This window comes from Apus apus, chromosome 5 (genome assembly GCF_020740795.1).
Source record: "Apus apus isolate bApuApu2 chromosome 5, bApuApu2.pri.cur, whole genome shotgun sequence".
Lineage (NCBI taxonomy): Eukaryota > Metazoa > Chordata > Aves > Apodiformes > Apodidae > Apus > Apus apus.
The window spans coordinates 30,521,993-30,548,452 of NC_067286.1; the positions used below are offsets into that span (position 1 = coordinate 30,521,993).

Genomic DNA, 26,460 nt, shown 5'->3' on the forward strand with positions numbered 1-26,460 from the left:
GGGGCTGTTGTACTCCTGCTCCACAGGAGTGGCTCTGAAAACTTGTACCCAGTCATACTCTTAGAAAAGCAAATCTGTTTCACATGGGCAAAAAGCCTGAAACAAAAAGGATGGAGGCAAGCTCCGCAGGGAATTAATGAACAAAGTCGGTTTGGGGACCTCAACAGCTGGAGTGTGCTCCCCACGAACCTGCCAGAACCAGTCGGACATGGGCGGCATCAAGTGTCATGTGAAAGGGACAATTTCACTTCCCCTTCTCTGCCAACGAACCTCAGGCAAACTTACAAACATCCAGTGACAAATGACAGACAGAAACACCCCGTGTTGTGAAAGGCAGCCCACACAGACAGGCATGGCAGTTCTCTCCCTCTGCAGACAAAACGGGTGTGCATGGCTTCGTGCAGGAGTTTACCTGCACTAAGTTTACTAAGTTTACAGGTAAGATAATCAGGGCAATTTAAATGAAAGTTCAGATTGAGCAAAATCTAAGTTTTTATTTTAAAAAAAGGTAGATCTGTTACCATCGTGACTGATCAACATGACCAGGCCATGGACAGCACCTGTATCCACCAAGAGCCTCAGGACAATTCAAACATACCTGAGCAAACTTGCTATTGCATTGCTTAGAAGTACATTATTGCTGCCAGTATGGGCTCTTCCATGGCTGATCTCTGACAGACAGATCAGGGAAAGTACTGGAAAGGGAAACTCAGAAGGTGAGGTCCAGGTATTACTGTAAGGAATGATGGACTCAAGGACAGGGTGAGACACAGAGAAGCAAGAGAAAAAGGAAGCCTGAGAAAAAGGAAAAAAAGAGCTTCAACAGAGATAAGTCTGGTAAAAGATCAGATTTTTACTGAGTGTAACAATTAGTGATGAAACTTTAGCTACAAACTGACTAAAAATTTAAAATCATAATAATATAAAAATAACCTTTTTCTGCACAACATACTGCTTCCCCTCCTCTTTCAGGTTGACTTAAAATGATGCAAGTTAAGGGTACCTTAAAAACAACAAAGAATCCCAGTTAAGAAAATATTTATGAAGTTTTCCTTGCAAATTTCTATTTCTGAACAAGTGATTTGGGAAAACAAACCCACAAAACTCTTCAATGATAACCCTGATTCCTTAAATTTAGAGGACCTGCAGTCTAAATCTTGTCTGAACATCATTTTCTTGTTTCAATAAACATAAAAGACAGCAGCCATGAGGTCACCCCATTGTTTCCATTAAATAAACACAGCTTTATCAGGAGTTCCTGCATCAGAACAAAGGGAGAAAAAAATTAAAGCAGAACAAGTAAGTGAGACGGACACCTTGCACTCCTTTAAGAGGAGTTTCTGAGCCATGCAAAGAGCTCTCACCACCCTGATCAGATGACACTAAAGACAGGAGTTAGTGCTATCTGAACACATGCTCAAAATGCTTTGGGGAGAAATAGTTGTACCCAAGCTGCTGTTACAGACATGAGGTTCTTGCTGAGATTACGATCAGCTGAGTGAATGAGCACAGAAACAGGACACATTTGCTTTTGTTAAGGCCCTCATCATGAAAACGGTCTGTGACTAGTATTTATCTTGAATCTTTGGTTCCTCAAGCTCAGGCTGCTACTGCAGTTCCTCTGGGATGACATTAACATTCAATATCTCCATGGCTCCTAACTATTTCAAACAGGCTCTGCTACAATCAGGATTTTCAACCCTAGTCTGTGAAATTTCTTCAATTATCTGATAGGGGACAGTTTCAGACACCATTACAGCTAGTCCAAGGTTCTGACCAAATGTTATAATGAAATATGGGTCAACTGTGCTATACGCAGTAGTGTGAAGTATGATAAGGTTTTTACTGAAATTTCTTTACAGAGACCTGTAGAAGTTGAGCAAAGCTTCATCATTCAGGAGAAGCACACTCATCTCGTGCAATCAAAATAATCAAAAGTGATTTCACAGAAAGGGGCATATATTTTTAAAAAGCTGTATTTAACTAAGGTCTAACACCAGGCAAAAATCAGGAATATTTAAGAAAAACAGCACCACATGTTAAAAACAACAGTAATAATTAGCACACACAAGCTTGTATTTTCAAAGCATTTTACAAAAACATGAACTAAATAGGCCTCACAACACCCTTGTGAGATAGGTAAGTAGTATTAGTCCCATTTTAGAGACAGGAAAACAGGCATGGAGAGAGTATGACCTGCTCACCACCACACCCCCCCAGGGACAGAACACAAGATTTTCCTGTTTTCTGCCACACATGGCATGACCTCTTAAAAGATGCTGGTTTTTTAATAAAATTTGTTTCCTCTTATCCCTTCTAAGACACCTGACCCCATCTCAGTCTGATATGAAAAGGTACCCAGCAAGAGCTACTACTGATAAACAAGTGGAAGGCTTTTAATAGCAGCCTTCCAGTTCCTGAAATGGGCCTGCAAGAAACCTGGAGAGGGACTTTTTACAAGGGCATGTAGTGATAGGATGAGGGGTAATGGCTTTAAACTGAAAGAGGGGAGATTGAGATTATAGGAAGAAAATGTTTACAATGGGGGTGGTGAGACACAGGAACAGGTTTTGCAGAGAAACTGTGTCTGTCCCCCCCCTGAAAAGTGTTCAAGGCCAGGCTGAATGGGGCTCTGAGCAACTTTATCTAGTGGGAAGTGTCCCCTGCCCAAGGCAGAGGGATTGGAACTAGATGATCTTTAAGGACCATTCCAACCCAAACCATTCTATAATTCTATTATTCTAGGATGTAAGAAATCACATTTTCATAGACTGTGTTGCCAGAAGCTGTTTAAGAAAAGACTTGACATGGGTCTTCCATACTGCCACAGTCAGTGCCACTTCTCATCAGGCTGCTGCCACTGAGGCCTATTATGCAACAACAGAAGGTGTGTGTGTGGAGGGGAAGCAAGGTTTCTTTGCCACTTCCAAACAAGGACTTGCTCTCTGGCAGGAAGTCTTCTCTGAGAAGAACTCATGAGTACAACTATGAAGACTTTCATCAGAAGACTCTCAAGGTGCAGCTAAGGGCATAGATGTACATGTTGGAAAACCTGGAAACATTCATATATTGTGCTCTGTGTTAAGAGAGATGGTCTGGAAGCATCAGCCATCCATGGGGTTAGAAAATAAGTCTCCATAATCACTTGGAGAAGACAAGTTCCCTTAGCATATCACTCTTGTGCTGAACCAGTCAGTGACAGACTAGGATTAAAAAATTCCAAACCACTTGAAAATCCAAGGCAATGCACTAACTCTGTAAAATGCCAAATCTGGCAGATCCAACTGCTGCCTGTTTGCTAACCCAGGCCCAGATGTTAGTGGAGACACAGAAACAAAAAAAGTCCTTCCACCTTCAGTTACTTAGGTCCATTACTCACTACCTAGAGTCCAGGAAGTTAACTTTCACGACAGCATGATCTGAAGATCCTCCCCATACTTTCGGATCAGCTTCAGGTGGTTATGGTCCACTGACCATTGCTCTGGGAGGTGCTTGGGCTGCATGTTGTCCAAGAAATGCTGCCGCCAGCGTCTCTCCAGCTGCATGAGGGAGCGCAGGCCTCCTTTAGCAAAACACTGCACCACCTTTAGTCCATGAGGCATGTAACTCTCATTGCAGATCCTGTCAGGACACAAGCAGAGTTTATTTTCACAAAAGTCCACTGTCAGACTCCAGGCCTGTCTACAATGAACAGCAAGACACTGAAGAAACTTTCAGCTGCGGAGTTTAATTACAGACACATGGTAACCAGGAGGGAGAGTTTTAAGCTCTGCTTCTATGCCAGACTGCTTCTGGAAGCCAGTTACACTGGGGAAGCTGGTTTCTTTGAACTGAGAAAGTATTTTTTCACACCAATACTAAACAGAGCTCTCAAGGTCCATTATAAGCTCTTCAAGAGACAGACTACAAACTTCTCAAAGGCAAGAACCATATGACACTCCAGAGCCCTCATCCTGCCACTGAATTCCCTGCCTGGATAGCTTGAGTTGTAACATTGGCACATTACAAACAACAGTGAGCATAACAAGGAGAAAGTACTGACTTCATGCAGACAGACACCAGATACCAGTTAAGATATATATGGAGGCTTTTGAGAAAGACTTCTGATAGGATTGTCTTTTAGGTCTCCCCCCATAATCTGTCCTTCAAAAGAAGTAAAAAGTAGTGGAGGGGAAGATGAAGAGCAAGAACAGAAGGAGATTGCTGGAAGAGAAAGGGAAAGATGGGAAGAAACAAGTACTGCAGTTCACTGACTACTACTGGGTTGAGGGGAGAAGGGAATAAACAAAAACACAGTAGGAAACACAGTGTGCTTGTCTGCTTAGAGCCTTAGGCTACAGCACATTTATCTTCTTCCTATCCTTGCTTTCTAGTTAAATGTATCAAAGTATTATAAATCCAGACTCTGCAGGCATATACAAATGATAACGTTACGCCTTTCAAGACTCATTTTTCCTGTGAATCTCAATACCTAGTACTCTCAAATTCAGACACATCTTGACACCATTATTTTAGGGAAGATACATCAATATCCCAAGGAGACCAGCAGTGGGATTTGTCTTATGTTCATTAAAAAACTAGGGGGAGGAGGGAGAAAGTCAGCATGTGTGATCCTCTGCTCTGCAAATCCTGCTGGATTTTCTTTTACTTTGCTGCAGTATTTACACAAGGCTTTGTGTGCAGACAACTTTTTGTTGAACTTCTGTGTCAACATTAATTACTATAATGTTACATCTACTGATGGGCTTGTTATACCTGGTTTCCAGACCAGCTGCTTCCTGGAGCATCTCTGGGGTGACTACCTCTGTGTTAAAGAAGTCCTTGATGCTTTGCAGAAGCTCTGCCCTTCGGGGGTCAGGCAGGCTGTCTGCATTCAGCAGGGCTCGGGCCCCCGAGCGCACCTGCCTGCGCAGAGGGTCCTCCAGCAGGCGCACGCCTTCCTCAGAGCCGATGGGGGCACCAAACTCCTCTGCCAGCTGCTGCTTGAGATGGTTGTCATAGTAATTGGAGATGGCATGACAGGACGTGCAGAGCAGGAGCACGTCATGGGAGTTGTGGTCCTTCATCTGGATGGGGAAGTGTCTTCGGTATTCATGAGGAACAATGTTCTTCCTAGGGAAGATGAATCAGCCAGATTGTTACATTTGCCTGGAGCTGCTACCTCCCAGTTCCTCCTCTTCATGGCCCACAAAAGGTCAACTAATACTAAAAGTCCAGGAAAACAAAGATCACCAGGTTCAGGACCCCCAGTGCACCAATACGTTCTGCAATTCATTTTTATTTGTACTTCTCTCTGCAGGTTTTCTGCATTTCTCTTTTTTTCCCTTCCAAAAATTCATGGCTTTCAATAAAAAACCCAACCTGATTCATACTATAAAAAAACAAACAAAAAAGCAATGCACCATGACAAGCAAACCTCTCAGCTAAACAGCAGCAGCTGCAAAGACAAAAATCTCAACCTTTGTGGCCTCATGGGCTTCAGGCTCACCTAAACCTTTCAAAAAAATAAGGATTAAGTAGTGAAAGGGGAATTACAGCTGTTTTCAGGAGGAGATGGCATCAGAACAGTGCCTGTTGGCACACTGCTGCCCCCTGTCACTCAAAGCGCAGCATACACACGTTCCATACGCTTTGTTCTCTCCAAGGATCGATACCTCCTGTCCCTGGAAGAAGAGGGAAGGGTGGCCTGGGCGGTGTCAAGCACAAAAACCATTCAAACTATACAGACCATACAAACAGTGATGGCCCATCCAGGATGTGAACAAGCGTGATGCCTCAGGCCACTAACCAAGCTTCTGGATACCATACTAGATGCAAACCTCAGTCCCGTGTTAAAAGACACATTTTTCTCTTATCCCACTAAACTCACCGGATGTAGGACTCTCGCTTGCCACACACAACACACAGGTTCTCTTTGACTGTCAGATAATAATCAACTTGAGACTCGGGACGTCCTGAAGGCTCAAACCGAAGCTTCACAACAAATGGCTCTGTGCTAACTAGCTCTGAAATGGCAAAGCAAATACTGAATATCCAAGGCAAATTCGTATTTGAAAGCTAAAATAACAATGCTAAAACATAGGACTCTCATCCTAGTGACTGCCCAACGGTATTTCCAACAAGAAAGGATACAAAAAACTCCAGCTTAGTGACCTGAGAAACAAGGCAAAAATCCCCAAAAGTCCTGTGTTTCACATACCAACAGGAATTGGTTTGCTCACCTCCAATCCCCTTGTCCAGATACCACTGAGCCTTCTTGCGATCACAAGTGCAGAGGGGCTGTCCATCTGGTGCATGAAGGAAGCAGTTGTCATACAGTGGAGATTTTCTATGAAACAAGAGCAGCAAACAGCAGCTATAATAGTATGCAAAATAACCCAGCTCTTTGCAGCCATGCATTCCACACTGCAATCTGTGCAGCCTCCTCCAAATCACAGAAGTACCTTTAAACATATATTTAAAGCTGCTGAGCACTGCATAAGCTGCTGCTAAGGGAAGCAGAATGTCTAAATACTTATCTGGGGTTCCCCAACTGACTGTAAGGTATCTTTGTTCTCCTGCACCCAATAGCATTGTAAATTTGTATCCCATTTTTCAAGAGATGCCATTTGTGGCAGTGTGTGGAAGGGCTCGATTCCCCTACTCTGCCGACCTCCTTCAAATAAAACTGAAAAGCACAGCCTGCTGGGCTCAGGAAGCACCTGGGAGAAACTAGCCAGGGGCACACACATGTCACAATACACTGTGGGAAAGTTTCCTTTCTTTCCTGCAAGATCATATAAATAAATACTCAGCAGAGCTCTACCAACTAAAAAGGTTGATTCACAGGTTATGTAATTTGACAAAAGGCCCATGGGGGAAAAAAACCCCAACAAAACAATGATACAGGAGGTCTGCTTCCACTGAGCATCAGCAGTTCAGCTCAATCACCATGATAATGTGAGCACTTCCCAACTCTAAATGAATAAACCTTAAAACAAAACAGGCATGAAGAAAGGAAGAGTGGAAAAGGACTTCTGAAATCACATCCAGTCTTATTACAGACCAGAGACAAACTGCTGGAAATACTACTAAAAAATGTGAGTCTACAGATCTCTCATTAAGTCAAGCAGCTAAATACAATAAATAAATAAATAAATAAATAAGCAAACATGAGAAGATCTCAGTTTAGCTTGGAATGCAATTTTGTGTAAATTTGAGTCCTCCCATGAAGTGCAGTCCTGTTTTGTATGACACAGGCTCCAACTGAAAAAAAAAACAACAAAAATCTGAAGGGACTTGCTGTGTACAACACAACACTATTAATAACTACTAATGAAATCAGTATTATTGACTGCATTACAGTCTTCATTGCCAATTCAATAAACGTGAAAAGGAGAAAATAAATACTAAACCAACTCATTTTCTTTCCATATGGTAATAACAGTCAATTTTAGTTCCTACATCCACGTGATTTATTTTATTAGATTCTATCCAAACAAAAGCAAACATACGAGGTCTCCACATCTCCCACTGCATTGAGCTTAAAGAGACTTCTCCAATTTGTTTTAATTGAAAAACAACTGAACTTTCATTAGCAAAAAGCCCCAAGAATTTAAGACTCGGCCCACAAAAATCACCTGTGGAATGGGATCCTGAATTCAGCAACTGCTGCTCCTGCAAGGCCAAAGTAGTACCACTGCCTTCTCTCTCTCCCTTGCCAACACAGAAGAGCAGTACTTTGATGCTGCCACAGTATGTTCCTTCCTCTGTACTCTGGCACCTCACATAACCTCTCTCTCCCCTCCTAACCCTACCTTTCAGCTTTGCCCAGTACCCTGACACTTCTGCGGACACACTGACCTGGGGCAGCACAGTATTAAGATCCTGCTCACAGACAAGCTCTATGCAGGGCACAGCTGTTTTGGCAGTAAAAGCCATCCAGACAAACAGCTGCCTCCTACTGGGACTCTGCTCTCCAGCTAATGCCTCCACGGGAGAAGGAAGTGCAAAGTCTGAAGACAACCCCTCAACTTGCTCATGACCTAGTACAGATCCAACCGCTGCCCGCACTCTCAACACTAGAGGAAAATGAGGAAAACAGAAATAGCATCTGGCTTCCATGACTGTTAGATCCCATTTTTCCTTTCCTACCTCATATTTTCCACTTTAATGAGTAGAGCATGACACACCACACAAAGTTTGCCATCTGCAGCACAAGGAGTAAAAGGAGCTCACAGCCTTACCTTGCAGAATATCCCACACCCAGAGGCTTTCGCTTCTGCCTCCGAGGATCTCTCACTTGCTGACTGCCAGAGGACTGGCCATTCCCCAGAGATTTCCAATTCTTTGTCTTCTGAGGAGAGCATCCCACTCCACTCTTCTCCTCTTCTGTGCTGCCAACACTTCTTCCTCTAAACGGGATATCCATCAAGCCCTGGCATTTAACCAGTGCTTTTTCCCAAGCAGTGACAGAATTTTCACCTTCAGATGTAGCAGGAAGGCTGGCAAGTCCCAGCAAATGGAGAAAGAGAGCCACTGAGATCTGAGCATCCCTAGCAGCATAAAGAACCTGCAGGAAAGCACAGACACTGAGATTCTGACAAACATAAAACACTCCCAAACATTATCAGTCTTTAACACGCGGTGCAGTAAAGCCAGAGGCAGAATTTATTTCCTTTTGAAGTTCACACAAAGTTCTGGCATTTGAGTGACACCTTCATAACACCACAACACCCCACATTTTTACAATCAGGCAGACTTGAAATACTCATGGATGCCCCCGGGAAGCACAAGGGCCTGAAAAAACTCAGCTCAGCCAGGCCTCAAGCACACTGCTGCCCCACCAAGCCATCTCTAAGTAAAAACGAAAAAAAGCTCCCTTTTGACGCACTGGCTAGGACTATTCGTTACGGTTATCCTACCGCTCCCTCTACCGGTCACTGATTTTGCAGGCATCTGCAACATGACTGCAATGGAAGTGAGCAGCAAGGGAAATCATAATGGTCTAAAGATGGTGAACAAGGGTCCCAAGGTCTCTCTCTCATATTGCACTGACTGCTACAGACCAGAGAAAAGAAAATAATAAGAGGGTGAGGTTCCTTCTTCAAGGAATCTTCCCTTGTATACCTGTCAAGATAAAATGAAAACAAGGGTCAAGAACCCATGGTGAGTAACAGAAAATTATCTTCATGGAAAAGGAGCAAAACATGGGCACGGAGTCCAAAAAAAAAACAACACAGACAGACAAGGTTGTGAGGCAAAAATCAAAGAAAGTTCAGATCTCCCTATTGTAGTATTTCTTCTCTACTAAGAAGGTTGTTTTTTCTCTCAAAACACTCAGTTGAAGTGGAAGACACACCTGATCTCTCGTCAGCTCTTCCGCTTCCCAGTTGCTGCAACGCACATGAGGAGACTTGTCAAGCGGGCAGTTCAGAACTTTTTCGGCTAAAGACTTAAGGCTAAGGCAGTTATGAAGTAGATCCTTCCTTCAGTTTAACAAAGAAAGGGAAACAAAAACATTAGAAATGAAACGATACAGCTATGCAAATCTGGATGGCCTCACACACTCTGAACCTGCCACAACACAAGGCACGTGATGCACGACTCCCACTCAAATAGCACGCAGCTGCCTGTCAGCTTTACAGGCCCTCTCCCTCCCCTCTGCTAAACTGTCCTTTATAGATTTAGTAATTATCTAGTACTTGCAATATGCAAAACAGGTGAAGTTGGGAATTAGTAACATTTGAGGCTGAAGTGTCTGACTCTGAACTATCACTTCTGAACTAAACAGGTCTATCATAGAGTGAGGGACTGCCTGCCCTAGGGATTCTTGAGAAGCATGAGAACCAGGAATGACTCAAAGGAATCCTGGTCACTATTGACAACTAGTCCATCCTCATGGATACAAAGGCACCATCAGGTCAGCAAATCCATGTCCCAGACCACTAACACACCCAAGCCTACTTATATTGGACATGAAGAATATTCCCAAATAAAACATTTTATTCTAGAAAGAATGAAGGCTAGGAAAATGGCATAATAATTGTAATCTTGCAATGGAAGCATCATTATTAGAAGAGAAAATTAAAGACTGTGTATTTTAGTAAATTTTCAGCAGTTCCACTTATGTGTCCCTGGCACATTCACTCCATACATCTAAGGCAGCATATTCAAACATCTGTTGACATGGTGATCATTCTCGCTGCACTACATCACCACACCTTGCAAGCTGAAGCTGGATACTCAGAAAAGTCCACGTGGGTATTGCACAAGAAGACTAACAGACACAATTAACATATGCGACCATTAAGACCACAGAACAAAATTGTGATGCTCTAAAACAACCCTGAAAACTGCAGGCCTACCTGCCTGATATCATTCAACATAGGCAAATTACTTCTAAAATGTTTCCAAGTCAAATGATGCCTCAAAGAGAGCTGCCTCTGTCTTCAGACACTCACCGCTGTCTCATGGCCAAGTAGCGAAGATCCATGCTCCCTCTGACTGGGAGATTATAATCATGAAGTAACTTGCAAGCATCTTCCCAGCATCCTACTCCAACTTTCAACACAGCACTATCTGCCATGATGTCCAACAGGGTCTTTGGGATAGTCTGTCCGTTGGCAACAAGCCTGGGCAGCCGTACAAGAAAGCAGAGGCCACTGGAAGAAGCCATCTGCAGGAGGGATACAGGATTTGCTTTTCCCTCCACAGATACCTGAAAAAAAGAAATAAATCAAAGTCTGGGTTACAATATAATCAACAATACTGCAGCTGGAACAAATTGCAAAAGAGGCCACCAAATACAGGAAATACCTATCAGTTTATACAGTCAAGTATTCTTACATGTCTCTAAAATTTTGCTGTAAATTAAGTGACCTGTCTCACAGTTACTGTCCCCCAGCTGCTTCTTGCCACAATCCTACAAGAGAAGCTTTCCCCCTTTCACCCTTCCCTCTCATAGCTGAGCTGGTGGAAGAAATCAGACACATTTCTTAATCCACATCAGCACAAAGCCACCCAACAACGTAAGTATTCATGGCAAACATGTTGTTAACTATGGCTTATACTAATGACTATGAGGTGAATAAATTGCCAGCCAAAATCCTGGCAAAGCCAGGCTTTACAGACAACTCAAAGCCTGTTTTGAGAGATCACAAAGGCAAATGTACCAGCTGAAGAAGAATTTCTTTTTGGCAGTCTCAATTATACCTCCATACCAGTATTAACTTCCTTTGTGGTTTTACTAGTCTTAAGAATTTTTTACTTAAGTATGTAGCTGGATTTAAAACTGTGTAAACCCAAGCTACTTGTAGTAAATCACCTTTCAAGAGATACTACAGGAAACACATAATGCTATATTTAGCTATACCATTATCCCTACATTTAGTATAGTCGATTTATCACAGAAGTTCAGCAAACAAATACAACTAGTGAATTAGAAGCTTACAGTCACCACACGTGTGAGAACGATCAAAATTAGCAAATACTTCGCTGCTGTCATGACAGATAATCACACTGGCAGTTTCAGTAGCCAGTCACATTGTAACCATTCAGGCAAAGGAATAAGTCCTCCCCAGGTGATGTCCCATCTAGTTTGCAATCTAAAGGAGAGGTGCTTCTTGATTACTCACCCACTCACAATCAAATCCAAGCACTGGCCACTTCTCCAGCTCCTTCTTCAGCAAAGGTTCAACATGATCCCACTCCCCCTGCTTTGAAACTATCACTATGTCTGCACCAAGGGTCCTCTCTACCCAGGAAAAGGTAGGAGATCCGAAGAAGGAAAGCACCTCCTTATCCTCTGCCTTAATCTGTTTCTCTTCTCCCGAATGTGTAACTGCTTCCTCTCCCTGGCTACTAGAGCATGCTTTTCCCTTCCGACGCCGGGCTGCCTTCCACAAAACCAGGCCCCCCACTGCAACACCCAGCAGGGTTGCAACAGCAATTGTCACTGCTGTTTGCTTGGGCATTTTTTATCCCCCTTTTACTCCCTTCACTTCACCCGCTCAAAACGGCATTGTAGGATTTTATCATGGCCTGCAAAGAAAAAAGGAGAGAGGTGGTCATTAAAGACAACTCAATGCAATGTATTTAGAGGTATTAAATACACCCGCTGGCATGATGTCAAGGTTCTAGCCCCAACTCGTGATCCTGACAGAAGGACGGGCTCTCACTTTGACAGACTGAGGGTGAGAGGACATGCTACAGCGGTGGGCTGGGCTGGACCAGCAGACTGGATGCTGCTGCTGGTCCTGCCACCAGAAACCTCAAAGGGAACCCGTTGACTTATACTGGTGCAACCAGGGGCTTCCACAAACTCTCATATTTCACAGAACATAAAACAGTCAGGGCTATCGCCAACATCTTTTAGCTTCGTCTGGAACCAGATCGGCCCAAGCAAGGCCAAGACGAGATTACTGCAGAACAAGCACGTCCATTCACGCACTATCGAAGGGGCACTGTCCATCGCACTCACCTCCTCACCAAGGCCAAACGGCTCTTCGGGCACTGGAAAGCCCTGGAGAAGCAGCATCCATTTGTAAGATCTCTCTCCCTTTTCCCCCGCAAAGCCCGGCTCCCCCTCATCAACCTGAACTCACTCCTGCCCTGGCAGCCCACCCCTCTGACGCACCACCTCGATTCCCACAGGCGGGTCCCTACGCGCCCCGCCGCGCCGCAGGGCCTCCCTCCGCAGCCACCAGAGCGCGCTCCCCGCGCCGTCCCGCACCAGGACAAAGCGCTGCCCCCTTCTCGGCTGGGCCGGGACTTACCGGGAAGAGGCCCGGCCGCCGCCCCGCAGGAATCAGGCGGGAAGCGCGGAGGACCCGGCCGGAAAGGCCGCGGGGGCAGCGGCCCTCGCAGCCGGGGCAGCCCGGCCCGGCCCCGGGGTGGGCGCAGCCGCCTCTCCCCGCCCCGCCTCCCGGCGCGGGGCGCCCCGCCAGGTGCTCACCTGCCGCCCGCTACCTGCGGCCGCGCGGAACGGCTGGCTCCGGCAGCAGGAACCCTCGGCGGGGTTGTCCCCGCGCACACCGGGAGCCTTAGAGCGGCGGACGCTTCCTCTTACCCCGCCGTGCGAAGCGCGGATGGGCGTCGCCATGTTGTACGGCAGCTGCTGGCAGGAGGGCTGAGGCGGGTGCGCGGCCGCGCGCGGGCGCTTCCGGGCTGTGGTCCCGCATCGTCCCCGCATCGCCCCCGGGAGCCCTGCCCTGCCTCCTGTCACTTCACCCTCCGGCCATCCCCGAGGGGCGCCCGCGGTTGTCCCGGCGCTTCCGGGGCAGGCGAATGGGATGAAGCGTTGCAGAGCGGAACGCTCAGGGCCAGGCGGGGTGCGGGAGGGAAGGTGAAGGTCAGAGCGCAGGGCCAAGGCCGGGCAGCGCGCTGCCCCCGCTCCGCGTCTTCGGGCTGCGGCTGCCGAGAAGCGAACCAGCCCGAGTTCCCGTGCAACGGAGAGGAATCTGGGCGTCCGTCCAGAATTTCCCGATGTTTGTGCTGTCCGGACCCCAGCCAGTTCCATCGCTTTGAAGGAGGCCCTGAAACCACAGGAAATGCTGCTCTGAGGGGCTCTGACAATTACAGCAAGTGTCACGTCGCATAGTGCTGGCATCGCAGTGAGCATCTGCCTCCTTGGCATTGAGCAGACACGAGGGGTGCAGCAAAGCAGCGAACAGGTGAATGCTCACTTCCCTCGGCCCCTCCCCCCCCCCCCCCTTTTTTTTTTTTAATCTCAGGAATTAGGTAGGAACCAATTGATAGCCAACAAGGAGCACAGTTGGTGTCCAGAATAACACTTCTCTCAGCAGATAAGGCCCTCTCCCTGTCAGAAACAAGATGACCAGGCCACTTAAGCTTAAGCAGCTGCTTGTTCTAAGAGCCTGGTCTAAGCCAGGATCTTGTAATCATGTCAGGTCTCACTGGTAGTGGGGTCACATCAGGGAAGTGCTTTCCACTGACTTGTGTCCATATTTTGAAGGTACAAATGCTTTACACCTGAGAGTTACAGCTTCAGTATAATGACTTTCAGCAAAGACCCTCAATCTTACTCTCCAGTTAATAAATTTTTATCTGCCCACTGGGGGTTACAATCTCACACGCTGTAGTAACTCGCACATCTTGTCTCTGGTTCATTCTCATCTACAGGGAAGGACTGCATCTCCTGCACAGCCATAGCCCAGCCCTGGCCTCTCTGTCCATCCTCTGGGACCCAATGCACCAGACACAGCTGTCCAGATGAAATGGAGGTGACTGAGCAGGAGCCAGCACCCCTCAGAAGCTCATCATGTGGCTCATGCTCAGGAGAAAAGTGCATCACGTGCATGGTTGGGACAAAAAGCTGGAGGGGTCTGGCTGTAACCAAGTTCCCATGGTCAGATGGAGTTGTTCTCCCCCCCCTACCTCCCTCTTTCCTTTACCCCCTACAACGTATAATGCTTTGTTCTACGTGGTCATGATAATCTAGCATAAACCTGGATGGCTACTTGGAAGGGCAGTCCCACAGTTCCTGTTCAACCTGATTGACTGCTCCCTTCCTCCAGCACCAGCACTTCTGTAATGACAGGGTCAGAGAATATGGGAACTGATCCAGCTGTCAACTAGTTCAAGGAAAATAGTCAACATCTGGGGACATGACAGACTTATTTCAAGGCCCAAGTGACTGGAAGGAGACCCAGATGATGATCTGGCTGGACCCTAGGATCCAGATGCCCTGTTATGGGGTAGGCAAGCCATAAGAGAACTCTTAAGAGAGAACTTAAGAGAACTCTATCAGAGCTCAAGATAAGCTCAGAATAGCAACCAAACCTGAAGAAATCTGCAAAGGCTGTTCATAGCTCGATCCATTTGAAAGAAACAGCCATCCACCCAGAAATCTGAAATAGGCCAGTTTTTCCTTTTACAAACTGTTTACTTTCATTTCTAAGGTAATAGGAGTTTAAAGTGCAAATTTACAAAAGAGAGGAAAACAATAAAATACCCCAGTGTTTATTACACAGTGAAAGTCTCACAGAAAAGATGCTATGTAATGGAACTCCCAAGTCTAGCTTTTCTACAATAACAGGCTTGTATCCTTGCCTGCACTTAAAGCCTTTATTTTTCATGGCATCACTGAGATAAGCAGAGTCCTGTAAACCACAAGTCTGTTTAACAGCTTGTCTTACTACCTACATAGCCATTTATTCAAGTATAAAGGTTAAATTAAAAATAAATGAAAGCAACTGATGCATGAGTGCACTCTGGCAAAAACACAAGTTCCAAAAGCCTGATAGGGACATTGCTGAAGATGAGAAGGTAACCAAGTGAGTAATCACCAACTGCTGGCTTAGCCCTACTTATGAGAAATCTGTTGCAGCAGGTAACAGGAAGCCTTTACATGGTAAACAGCAAGATTTAGTTTTAGCTCTGTCTCTGAAAGGAGGTTGTGGTGAGGTGGGGGTCGGCCTATTCTCCCTAGCAACATGCAACAGAACAAGAGTAAATGAACTCCCGTTGTGTCAGGGGAGGTTTAGATTAGATATTAGAAACTTCTTCACTGAAAGGGTAATTAAACACTGGAATAGGCTGTCCAGGGAGGTGGTTGAATCATCATGCCTGGAGGTATTTAAAAGATTTATAGATGTGGTGCTTAAGAACATGGTTTAAGCACTGGACTTGGGAGAGTTAGGCTAATGGTTGGTAGAGTTAGATTATGGTTGTACTCTATGATCTTAAAGGTCTTTTCCAACCAGAATGACTCCATGATTCTGTAGATCTGAGATCTCTGCAGAGGTCTCTGGCAAAAGGCTAATTTTTAGCCTGATTTCCCAAGGAAAGAAGGCTTATGCAATTATGTGCTGTTGGTGATTCTGCCTGTGGGTCCCCTTTCTTCCCTCCTTTCCCTGCCAAAAAAAAAAAAAAAAAAAAAAAAAAAAAAAAAAAAAAAAAAAAGCATGTTTAAGCCATTGCCCAATTCCATCTAAATTTGTACAAAGGTAACTTCTGTGAAATGCAGTGTCAGATCGATGGAACAAATCCTAATAAAGCTGCCACTGATAAAATGGCAAGCATGTGCAGACAGGGCTTAACATACATATGAGAATCCACACAGCAGTGGCACATCAAGACAAGTCTATAGCAAACCAGGCTTCACTTGTTCTGATGATCACAGAAAAAAAAAAAAATTATTTTTATAATCACATTAGCTCATCCTCTAACAAGAAGAAGACCAGGGTAAATGACTCAGTGTTCAAAGGAAAATCAATGATTGTAGCATATCAAAGGAAAGAGGCTCCAGTCAAGACTTAAATTGCTGTTACCAGACAGTGAGCAGAGAGCTGCAAGTAGTCCCCACTAGCTCATTAATAAGACTCTATTTGGGGCCCCATCCAAGCTACAGAAGAAAGCCAAACTCACATTTCAACTCCTAATGTGATTTATCTGCCTCATGTTGATGCTAGTAACCCCATGACTACATATTCAAACAAGTAATTTTCAGCAGGGTTTGTTTCAACAGGGCTGATACGAGGGAGGAAGCAGGATTGCTTCTTTCATAAAAAAGTCAGAATGAGTTTCACTCAACTGTGAAGCCACATCCTAAAGGTGGATTTTCACATTGCAACTAGGTGGACAGCAGGTTTAGCTCCTGTTGAAAAGGCAATTCTGCTTCCCCCTTCTACCTGTCATTCTTCCACTGCTTCACTCTGCAAACACTGGTGCCAGTTTGATTCAAGGAGTCAAAGAGAGCAGAAAGCTATCATAGCAAAAAAATAGAGATTTCTTCTGGTTTAACTTCTTGAACTAGCTCACCACCGAGTTTCAAAGAGTTCTCAGTGAAACTACATCCTAAGCCAAAAGATGAATCAGCGGTAACTCACTGCAGGGATCTGCCAAAGTTTGCAGGTTTTGCAAAGAATCTGAAAAAACTGCTCTCAGAGGTGTGAGCTGCCAGATTGATCCTGTGAGGATGAGCTGTATAAACATTGGTCATCACCAACATACTTGTTAATTAAGTGCCAACTCTTTCATTGCTTATGTAGGAATAGAGAGGAATGTCACAATTCTGCTTCTTGCTGAGCCGCTTAACTTACCCCAGTGGTTCAGTTCCAGAAGGGACACCAAGTTGGCCTCACAGTTCATGGCTGCTACAAAGATGACATCCCCCATCTCCCAAAACCCCACTCCCAGCTGGGCACTCCTGACTAGCCCGTGATGATTTTGGTACTTATTTGGACACTCCATGAGCCAAAGGACCGCAGTAAAATGACAGATAAGAAGGTCCAATCAGCAATATCAGCACAAAGAAAGGGACAGAACACACAGCTATGAAAAATAAAGCCACTTTTCAGTAGCCAAAAGTCACTACATTGGCTCATCGACCTGTTAAACCTACATCTTTATCTGAACAGCCCCAGGGGGAGATGTTTGAGTGAACAGTGCTTGTTCATTACACCATTCTGGTCCATGAAATTGGTAAGAAAAAGCAGAAGAAGCTCAGAAGCCATCTAATTTCCATTAGAGAGAATACATTCCACAAGCAAAATTATTTTTTTTTAAATTGTATGACTAAAATATGGCACAGACTTCTTGGTTTACCCTACTTGTTTCCATTTCCCCCTCAAAATAATAAAAAAATAGTATAAATAAAATCTTTACCTCAGATGACTGGTAGTCAATTATCAGTGTTCAAAATTCTACTCTGACTTAACAAAGGTGGGTTGGACCCTTCCAACCTTGAACATTCTGTGATCCTGTGTGTGATTCAAAGGTTCAACAGAGCTCAAAAAAAGGTATTGAAACCTCATCAACTTCACTTAAAATATTTTCTTTTTACCTGTTTAAGCCTTCCTTTCAAGAGTTCTTTGACAGACTCTCAAAGAGCTGTATCCTCTGGTCTTCTTCGTTTGTCCTCCCATGTTATCTCCATGTTATCTCATCTAAAACACAATTAACAACTCTCTGCAGATGATCTACAGATCTGCGCCTTTCCCCAGAGCTACCTCCCTCTATCCAAATGCAAATCAGCCTTGTTCTCTCTTTAGTGGATGACTAGCAGGAAGTTAAAGCTCAGCACAGCTAGAACATGGTTCTTTCTCTTCCCTGAAAGCCCTCTTATTCTCTTCTTTGTGTGTATCTGTGGACAAAATCACCAGTTTACCTGCCACTCAAACTTGTATGACAACTCTGACTGATGCCTCTTTGTAGATCCTAGCACCCAGGGCACATCTAAATTTTAGACTTCATCTATATAGCATCTCTAAGACAAAGCTCTTTGAGATCCATCCATGAAACTAAGACCCTTGTTTGGGTCTCTTGCTTCCATGCCTAGACTGCCCCAATGCCTCTCTGTCCAGCATCATACAATGCGGCTCATAACACAACAGCCATCAACTGCTGTGAATGCCATGATGTGACAACAGAGTAAAGATGGCTGTAGACCTCCTATTAATGATCAAATACACCACAGCCATCAAATGGAAACCACTAATGCAATTTAACTCATTCTGCCAGTTCAAATTTGCTCAGAAAAAAATGTCAAAGCAATAATTTTGTACTAGCACACACTAAAACCACATCAAGTATTGTCAGTCCTTCTAGAGGCAGAGCAGAAACTCTGTAGCATGGGCAGAAGAAGCTAATGTGAGAGCAATGTGACACCATGGCCATAACCAATCCAGATCAATTTATTACTGCAGGGAAGTTGGGCCTTGCATAGCCCTGGAATTAGCAACTCTGAAACCACAACCCAAGATTATTTATGTAGATCATTACTCTGACCACATAACTTCTCTCTTTGAAGCATTCCACTAGTTCCCTCCTATGTATAGCATCAAATGTTATTCACTCATCTTCATTTCCAAGAGCATCTACAGATAGTCATCACCCTGTTGATTATCTCCCATTTCCTTTCCAGTTTACTCTTCCCCTCTATTGCCCACTTGTTGAAAATCCAATCAAAACATTTTCTGCGCTTTATTACATTATGCTTTTGAAGCATGGAGACTGTAAACATCCTACAGACTAAAGCTACTCAAGCAGCACAAACAAACAGGCTGTGGCCTACTCTGCCCAGATTCTGGCCAGGCTCAATCCAGTTCGGTCTGTGAGATTCAAACGTCTCAGTACAGCACCCCACGTGCTAACATGGCAACAGAACAGTAACTTCCCATGTCCAATCTGCTTGATTAATTACTGTCCAAACCTCAATTCCATTCCGAGCTGTGGAAGGTTCCTCTTAAAAGCAGAAAAAGATGCTTCACTGATGCTACTTCAGCATGACTTAGACCTATAGAGTTTGTGTTTTAAGGACATTATAGCACTCTGGCAAGATTAAAACACCAACACATTATGTTCAAAGTAAAATGTTACCAGAATACACGTTATTACACAGTAATTCCCTTAGGTGTTCTACTAAAAATTAATTCAAACAAAGGAATCAGAGAGCAAAAAGAATGCTTACCAACTTTTTCTTTTTTAAACCTACATGATCATGTGAGAGAATATGACATTTAGCAGAACAGACTGGCAGTCTTCTATTATTTTTCTTTGAAATGAGAACTTTCTGACTGCTCACAAATGTGATTAAAAAAAACACTCAGTTAAATCTTTCAAGAAATTCTAGCACTGGGGGTTTAGGAAATAGTTTGATTTCTATTTATCCATCTAAGTACATGGCTTTCCTAGAGACTGGATCCAGAACAAGAAGAAAAACAACCAGAGATTTTATTGTGTTGCATTTCAAATGGAAAGCTCCTACATCTATTTATTTCAATACAGAAACAAAAGATATCCAGCCTGAACAACACTTAGGGAAAGAAGAAAAAATGAACCACATGTGGATTAAAGTGACAGGCACAGTGTTCAAGGCTGGTCTGGATAAGGCTTGGAGCAAGCTCATCTAGTGGAAGGTGTCTCTGCCCATGGCAGGGGAGTTGGAACTGGAGGTTGCTTCCAAGCCAAACCATTCTACGATTCTATTATTCTGTAATGTATTTCTGGAAGGCTCTCAGATCATATGGCGATGTGAGCTGTATGAAAATTACAGAGGAGGGAATGGAATACAAACTGATGAGTCAGTTTAGAGTCTATCAGTAGAAAAATGTAATGTCACTTATCTATGCTGGGAATTCAGGGGTGAGCAACAGTTTCTGATATAACTGTAATGGCGCAGAATTTCAAGGCACACAAGCAAAAGAGCTGTAAAATAAGATTTATACCAGTGCAATTTACCTGTGTCTGAAGCTAAGGCAATAAATTCAAATAATGACAGAGTGGGTCTTTGCCTCTATACTGAGGCTTGCTAGACATTACATAGGAATAGCTGGCTCTCAAAAATGTTGCTATATAGCAGTTTATGTCAGGAAGGTTTGGAGACCCTTAACGCCTAGCAGGTGCAGTTCCAAAGAAGGCCAGGACTATCTGGCTAATTCCTCACCTTCTGAAAACTGTATCTTCCCTAGGTACTGGTGCCAGTTCACCTGCACCTGTGGGGAAATACAGACCTGAAAGATTCAAGGTGCAGGTCTGGGACAGCTCACCTTGTGCACAGGCAGCATGCGGTCAGGACACTGCCAGGTGGGTCTGGGGCTCCCCACTGTGCCTCATGAACAGCGCTCTTCAGATGACACTCCTGCTGTCTCACATGGCATCAGATGTTACACACGAGGGACAAGGTCCTGTGAAAGACAAAGGATGCTTTTCCCCACAAACACACCTAACGGGTGTCGTAAAACAATGAAGGACAACACAGATCAGTTCCACCTGTTTAGCCAGCTGCCTTTGGAGGGTCTGTTGATGCTGAAAGGTAAGGGAAGAAAATTCACCTGTGTTTCAACAGTCTTCCGGAGCTGCAGAGAGGTCTACTTCCTCACTTGAGAAGGGGCAGTCCTATTTTCAGTGTTGCTCGGGGAGAGAGACATAATTTTGGAAATTCGGCAGAAACCGCCCCGCCTTTCCGGAGGACGCTGCAACCCGTGGGCACCTGGGCCGCTCTTCCTCTTCATCCTCCCTCCGCCGAGGTGCCCGCGGGGGGCCGGCCGTGCCTCTGCAGCCGTCCCTCTGTCCCTGACCGCGCCGGGACGAGGCAGCACCTGCCCGGCCCCGCTCCCCTGCGGGGCTCGCCCCGCCGCCGGCCACGAGCAACAGCGGTGGAAAAACGTCCTGCTGCGGGTCCCCGGAGCGGGCCCAGGCTCCGTCCCCCCCCGCGCCGTTACAGCGGCGAGTTGGGAAGCGGCGGCGCGACGTTGGAGCCGGGCCGGGAGGCGCGGGCTGCAGCTGAGGATCAGCTGCTGAGGGCAGCGGGGAGGAGCCAGCGGGATCAGGAAGCGGCGGAGTGTCTAACACCTCTCTGCCATGGCTGGCTAAAGAAAAATCATCATAACCATAACAAGGGGGGAAGCGGGGGAGGGGAGGCGGCGGCGGCGGGGGAAGGGGCGGCGGGGGAAGGAGCGGCGGGGAGCGGCGCAGGCGGCAGCATGAAGAGGAGAGGCGGCCGGGGGGGCAGCATGCGGTCCGTGGTGGGGTTCCTGTCCCGGCGGGGCTTGGAGGGGGACCCCCTGCTCACCCACGACTTCCAGCGGAGACGCCTGCGGGGCTGCAGGAACCTCTACAAGAAGGACCTCCTGGGCCACTTCGGCTGTGTCAATGCCATTGAATTCTCCAACAATGGAGGCCAGTGGCTGGTCTCAGGTAAAGCGAGCGCTCCTCGCCCCCTCCTGCCACCCCCTCCCCAAAAAGCATCCTCCTCCTCCTCCTCCTCCTCCTGCTGCTGCTGCTGCTCGGCCGCCTGCCCCGCGGCCCGGGGAGGGGGGGGGGCAGCAGCCGCGGCGCTCAGAGTCGTTTCTCAAACCCACCCGTGCCCGGGAATAATGTTTCCCAAGTAGAGATCTAAAATGGTTGACAGGTTTTAAATTCTACTATTATTGGGCGGGGGCGGGGGGGGGAAAGCCTGGACAAAGTTTTGACGGGAGTGTTTCCAGGGCGCGGGGGGTGCCCCTATATTTCATGGCTTGCGTGTTTTGCCCCTTAAAAGATTTATTTTAGTGTTTAGGAGGAGGGCGGCGGAGGGGAGACAACCCCGCGGCGCACATCGTGGGCGCCGAGCGGCGGGTGCCAGCGCCGTGCCCGGGCCGGCTCCGCGGGGGCCGGGCGGGGGTCCGCGGCCGGGGCCGGGGGGCTGCGGTCCCGCCCCACGTCGGGCAGGGAACCGGATCGGTTTAATTGAGGGACTGGTCACTTTGGGACCACCTCCCTTCCCCTCCCCCCCCAATCTCTTTTTGGGGGGAGTAGGGTTTTGTTTTGTTCCTCCTCCTTTCTCCCTTTGCTGGGTGCGTTTGTGGAGGGAGGGGGGGAGATTGTTTTCCTAGTGACGCTAATTGGGTTCAGGTCGTCCCTGTTGGCTGCCCGGGGCTGAGGGAGCCGTGGGGGTGGGGGGATGCTGTCAGGTAGGAGGGAGGTGAGGGCTTGACACGAGCTGCGACGCCGAGGAGTGGGAAAGGCTCTGCACCCCTTCCCCCCGAGTGGGGAGGGGCTGCGGGGCTCGGCCGCTGCCTGCCTGCCTCCCCCCCACCCCAGCAGCGCTTGGCGCAGGTGCCTCTTCCTTCTTCCCCGCCTCCGGGGCTCGGAAGGGAGGCGGAGGAAGGAGGCAACTTCAGGCCGGGGCCTGGCCGGGCGCTGCAGGCCGCGCTCTCCTCGGGCGGCTCTTAGCGACAGGCCGGGGAGTCGAGGGCCTATCCCGCCCGCGGCGGGGCACGGGGGGTCGGGCCTGGCGGGGCCGCCACGCTCCCCTCCCTTCCTCCCTCCCTCCGAGCCGAGGGACCCCGCGTTCCGCTGCGAGGGGACAGAGCGCTTCGGGGCGGCGGGGAGGGGCAGGGTAGGGGCTCGGCAGGGGCCATCCCTGCCCCGCCGCCCCGGGGACGACCAGGCTGCGGAGCGCGGTGTCCGTTGCAGGCCGCGGGTATGGGGCGTCACGTCCCGGCCGCCGCCTGCCCTGGAGGGAAGCGGGCTGCAGGGAGCAGCCCCCTTCCCCTCCCGTGGGATGGGGCTGCCGGCAGCTCTCTTCGCCAGGGCAGGGCTGCAGCGGGGAGAGCCCATTCCCGGCCGTGCGGGGCAGCGGCCCTCGCGGCGAGCGCAGAGCTCCTTGGCCTTAAGGCCGTGGCGGCTTTGTTGAGAGTGGTCTGCGCTTGCAGGAGGGTAGTGGCCTGGTTACCAGCCAAGGGATGGAGGACAGGCGGGAGGGTCTCGGTTCTCCCTGCTCACCCTCTGGTGGGCTGTAAATAGCGACAGGGGCTCCTGAGGAAGGTGTTGGGAGCACGGCTGAGCCGGCTGCTCATCGCCTTGCCCGGGTGTCTGGGCAGCGGCGGGTTCTGTCACGCAAAAGTATCGGTAATAACACGGAGTTTCGATCAAAAGTTACCGTGGCTCGTTGGTTACATTTAAACAAGGGCAGAATAGAAGCACTGTATAAACTCAGAGTGGAAGCTGATATAGTGAGACCTTCCTAAATTTAACTTTCTTACCTAGAGAAACTTAAAAGCTTAAGCCCAGTGATTTCTATCCCAAGTGTCCATGAAGGATTTTAGTGTTTCTGTCTGGTAGTCTATTATCTAAATGCACATACAGCTTTTGAGATATGCATCCATTTATCTTGTGAGTATACGTTATGTATATACACACACGTATGCTTGTGTGTGCGTTAGAAGGGAATACTGATTAATCTATTCCTGAATGTGCTAGAGTTGGCATGCTGCTTTGTACTGGTCCTCCAGTAGTAAGTAAAGCAATGTATTTCTGCTTATAAAGTGCTGCATAGAGCTCTAGTGCAACTGTTGTTGATTTTTCATTTTCCATAAGTGAGGGGAAAAAACGTCAGTATTTTCTGTTCTTGCTCACGAAGGCCTCAGGAGACACGGCACGTCTTGTCATACCGTCAGTGCACTTAACTATATTGACATCTGTTCTTTAGGTAGAAGCATAAAAAGTTGAGGGTTACAAGGGACTTTTAAAGAATTAACTTTGTCCAGACTGCCTGAGTCAAGGTAGGTGCAGTGAGACAATGCAGATTTGCCATCCAGTGGACATCTAAAGAAGCATAGGTAAATGGCATTCTTTAAAACCATGTCCCGTTTTCAATTTCCTAACTTTTCATAAAGCTACAGAATGTTTAAAGGGAGTACTCTTTTCCTCCATATGTAGGAGCTAAATGGTATGAGAGGTCTACATTTCATGAAATGACTAGGAAGCAAATGGAAAAAAATAAAAATAGGTGGGGGTGGAAAGAGGATGCTAAAGTTACTTGTGTTAGTAGTGCACAGATTTCGGATAAATAAGAACAGACTACTTTAATTCTGACCTTGTACTGATGTCCTGAGAAAATAAAGAGCTCTCATCATGGTAGCTGTTTTTGACAAAGTTTTGTGTTCTCTGAGACCATAAGACCTATAATGCCTTATGTGACATAGCAATAGCAGGCAGGTGATTTCTTCTTCAGTCAAGAATAAGAAATTAAAAGGTGAAAAATTTATGGATACTCTGTTAAATTTCATGGCATTGTAAGCCCGGGCTTCATTAAAATGACACTTAAACCAATTCTTTTTTAAGGTCATACTTAATCTTGAAACTCTGAGAAACAGCAAAAGCAGAAAAAAACAGACGGAGAGCTCAGATGAAAGATGGGTATAAGCCGCCTCTAATCTGAAGTTTTCTAGAAGGGTTGCTTCAGAAGACTTCCAAATGCAGATAAAGTCTTAGAATAGATGGCATGTGGGTCTCCTCCCTCAAAATAGTCAGTGTGCTGAGGTAAGGAAGAGATGTTAGATGCTCCCATCTGTGCTTATAGCAGCTAAGAGAGTTAACAGGGATATTGGAGTGTGAAGAGAGAGTGCAAGCCATCTTTTCAGTTGTTCTGTCTTAAGTAATATGTATAATCTTAACCTAGAGAAGTCTGCTTCAGCTAGTTGACTTGTTAACAACTTAGACCTTGTTAGAGCTGTTTTAACTACAGACGATACAGTGCGTTCATAGTGGCTATACTGATGCCATTTAAATGCTGGCTTGCATTCACATTAGTGCTGTTCTCATCAGTATTGGCTGGAATGCTTTTCTTGGATATGAGTCCCACATTTTTATTTTTTCTTAGTGTGTCTCCCAGAAGCAAGACTGAAAGACTGATGGTTACTGTTTCAGTAAACTTTAAACTGCTAAAACAAGGTTTATATTACAGTTCCAGATAGTTTTCCTGTTAGGATTTTGAAGAGAGCTTCAGTGTAGACTAGTCTCAGCAGGCCTTTTGAAAGTGTGTTTGAAAACTTCTGGTATCTTAACTGTTTTAAATCTTGTATTGGAGATGACAGGTTTAATAGTAGTTAATTTTGTTACTAACAATGCTTTCAAGTAAAAAAGTTGAGATCAACAGGGAGTTGAGGCCAGTCTGTCGGCTTTTGCTGTACCTGTGTGGAAGTCAACAGTGTCACTTCAGAGAGGGGCAGAAAGACAGCAAGAGACACTTAGTGTTTTGTGGCAGAAGTGCTAGAAGAAGGGACAGGTGTGTAAGGACAAGAATTGAAGAAAATTGTGAGAAGTGAAAGGAATAGGTGGATATGCAGGAGAAGATCATAGAATCATAGAATGGTTTGGGTTGGAAGGGACCTTAAAGGTCATCTAGTTCCAACTCCCCTGCCATGGGCAGGAACACCTCCCACTAGACCAGGTTGCTTAAAGGCCCATCCAACCTGGCTTGAACACTTTTCAGGGAAGGGGTGGCCACAGCTTCTCTGGGCAGCCTGTTCCAGCGTCTCACCACCCTCACACTAAAGAATTTCTTTCTAATGTCTAACCTAAACCTACCCTCTTCCAGTTTAAAGCCATTACCTCTTGTCCTACAAGTACAAGTCCTTGTAAAAGGTCCTTCCCCAGCTTTCCTGTAGGCTCCTTCAGGTACTGGAAGGCTGCTGTAAGGTCTCCCCAGAACCTTCTCTTCTCCAGGCTGAACAACCCCAACTCTCTCAGCCTGTATTCGTAGGAGAGGTGCTCCAGCCCTCTGATCATCTTTGTCGGTCTTCTCTGGTCTTGCTCCAAGAGCTCCATGTCCTGGGAGCCCCAGTGTGCAATCTGACAAGTACAAAATACCTCTCTATAAAGTGACACAACAGAGAAGGAAAGCTTTGTGTTTTAAGAAATGTGTAAATAGGCTGAAATTAGTTAAAACTAACTGCTGGATGGAATTAAAAGATTTCATTGGACAAAATGTATCTTTGCAACACTTTATATACTAGGTAGTGGTATTCTTCTGTTTGAGAAGCACATGACTGTTCATGCATGGAAATTAAATTCACCATGCAATGATATGCAACTGACTTTTACCTTCAGATGTGCCAAGCATTTCCTTCTGAAATTTAACTTCTTAAAAATCATGTTTACTTAGTCTGTGTTACAAGCTTTCTTTCTCCCCTCTCCAAGTTTGGTGTTTATGTTTTCCTATTTGTTTATCTGTCATTTTCATGCCTGCTATCT

At 46.2% G+C, this 26,460-nt stretch overlaps 2 protein-coding genes and 1 long non-coding RNA gene across 9 annotated transcripts in view; 2 read left to right on the plus strand and 1 right to left on the minus strand.

Moving 5' to 3' along the window:
- Positions 1–833: 833 nt before the first annotated feature.
- On the minus strand, positions 834–21,263 carry EXD2 (exonuclease 3'-5' domain containing 2). 5 transcript variants are annotated; one of them, XM_051621604.1, is made up of 12 exons: positions 20,775–21,263; positions 20,490–20,627; positions 17,786–17,888; positions 13,049–13,514; positions 11,616–12,021; positions 10,443–10,699; positions 9,341–9,467; positions 8,226–8,551; positions 6,222–6,328; positions 5,870–6,005; positions 4,756–5,112; positions 834–3,621 (listed from the first exon to the last, which is right to left on the minus strand). In XM_051621604.1, exons 5-12 carry the CDS (start codon positions 11,952–11,954, stop codon positions 3,405–3,407), a joined length of 1,866 nt encoding a protein of 621 aa, XP_051477564.1. In that variant the 5' UTR covers positions 11,955–12,021; positions 13,049–13,514; positions 17,786–17,888; positions 20,490–20,627; positions 20,775–21,263; the 3' UTR covers positions 834–3,404. The 5 variants fall into 5 exon arrangements, with proteins under 5 accessions (XP_051477564.1, XP_051477563.1, XP_051477568.1 ...); XM_051621603.1 differs by lacking the exon at positions 17,786–17,888; XM_051621608.1 differs by lacking the exons at positions 13,049–13,514; positions 17,786–17,888; positions 20,490–20,627; positions 20,775–21,263 and adding an exon at positions 12,935–13,037.
- On the plus strand, positions 13,507–14,967 carry LOC127385663 (uncharacterized). Its single transcript, XR_007889722.1, has 2 exons — positions 13,507–13,652; positions 14,122–14,967. It is a non-coding gene; the product is annotated as an uncharacterized LOC127385663 (long non-coding RNA).
- Positions 21,264–21,389: 126 nt separating the features above from the next.
- Positions 21,390–26,460, plus strand: part of DCAF5 (DDB1 and CUL4 associated factor 5) — a 76,699-nt gene continuing 71,628 nt past the window's right edge. The window contains exon 1 of one of the 3 annotated variants that reach the window (XM_051621598.1): positions 21,390–21,639. In XM_051621598.1, the coding sequence (XP_051477558.1) occupies positions 21,426–21,639 (214 nt within the window). In that variant the 5' untranslated portion in view covers positions 21,390–21,425. Of the gene's footprint in view, positions 21,640–22,885; positions 22,907–23,145; positions 23,599–26,460 lie in introns of those variants that run through there. The other 2 variants (XM_051621602.1, XM_051621601.1) reach the window with 2 other exon arrangements.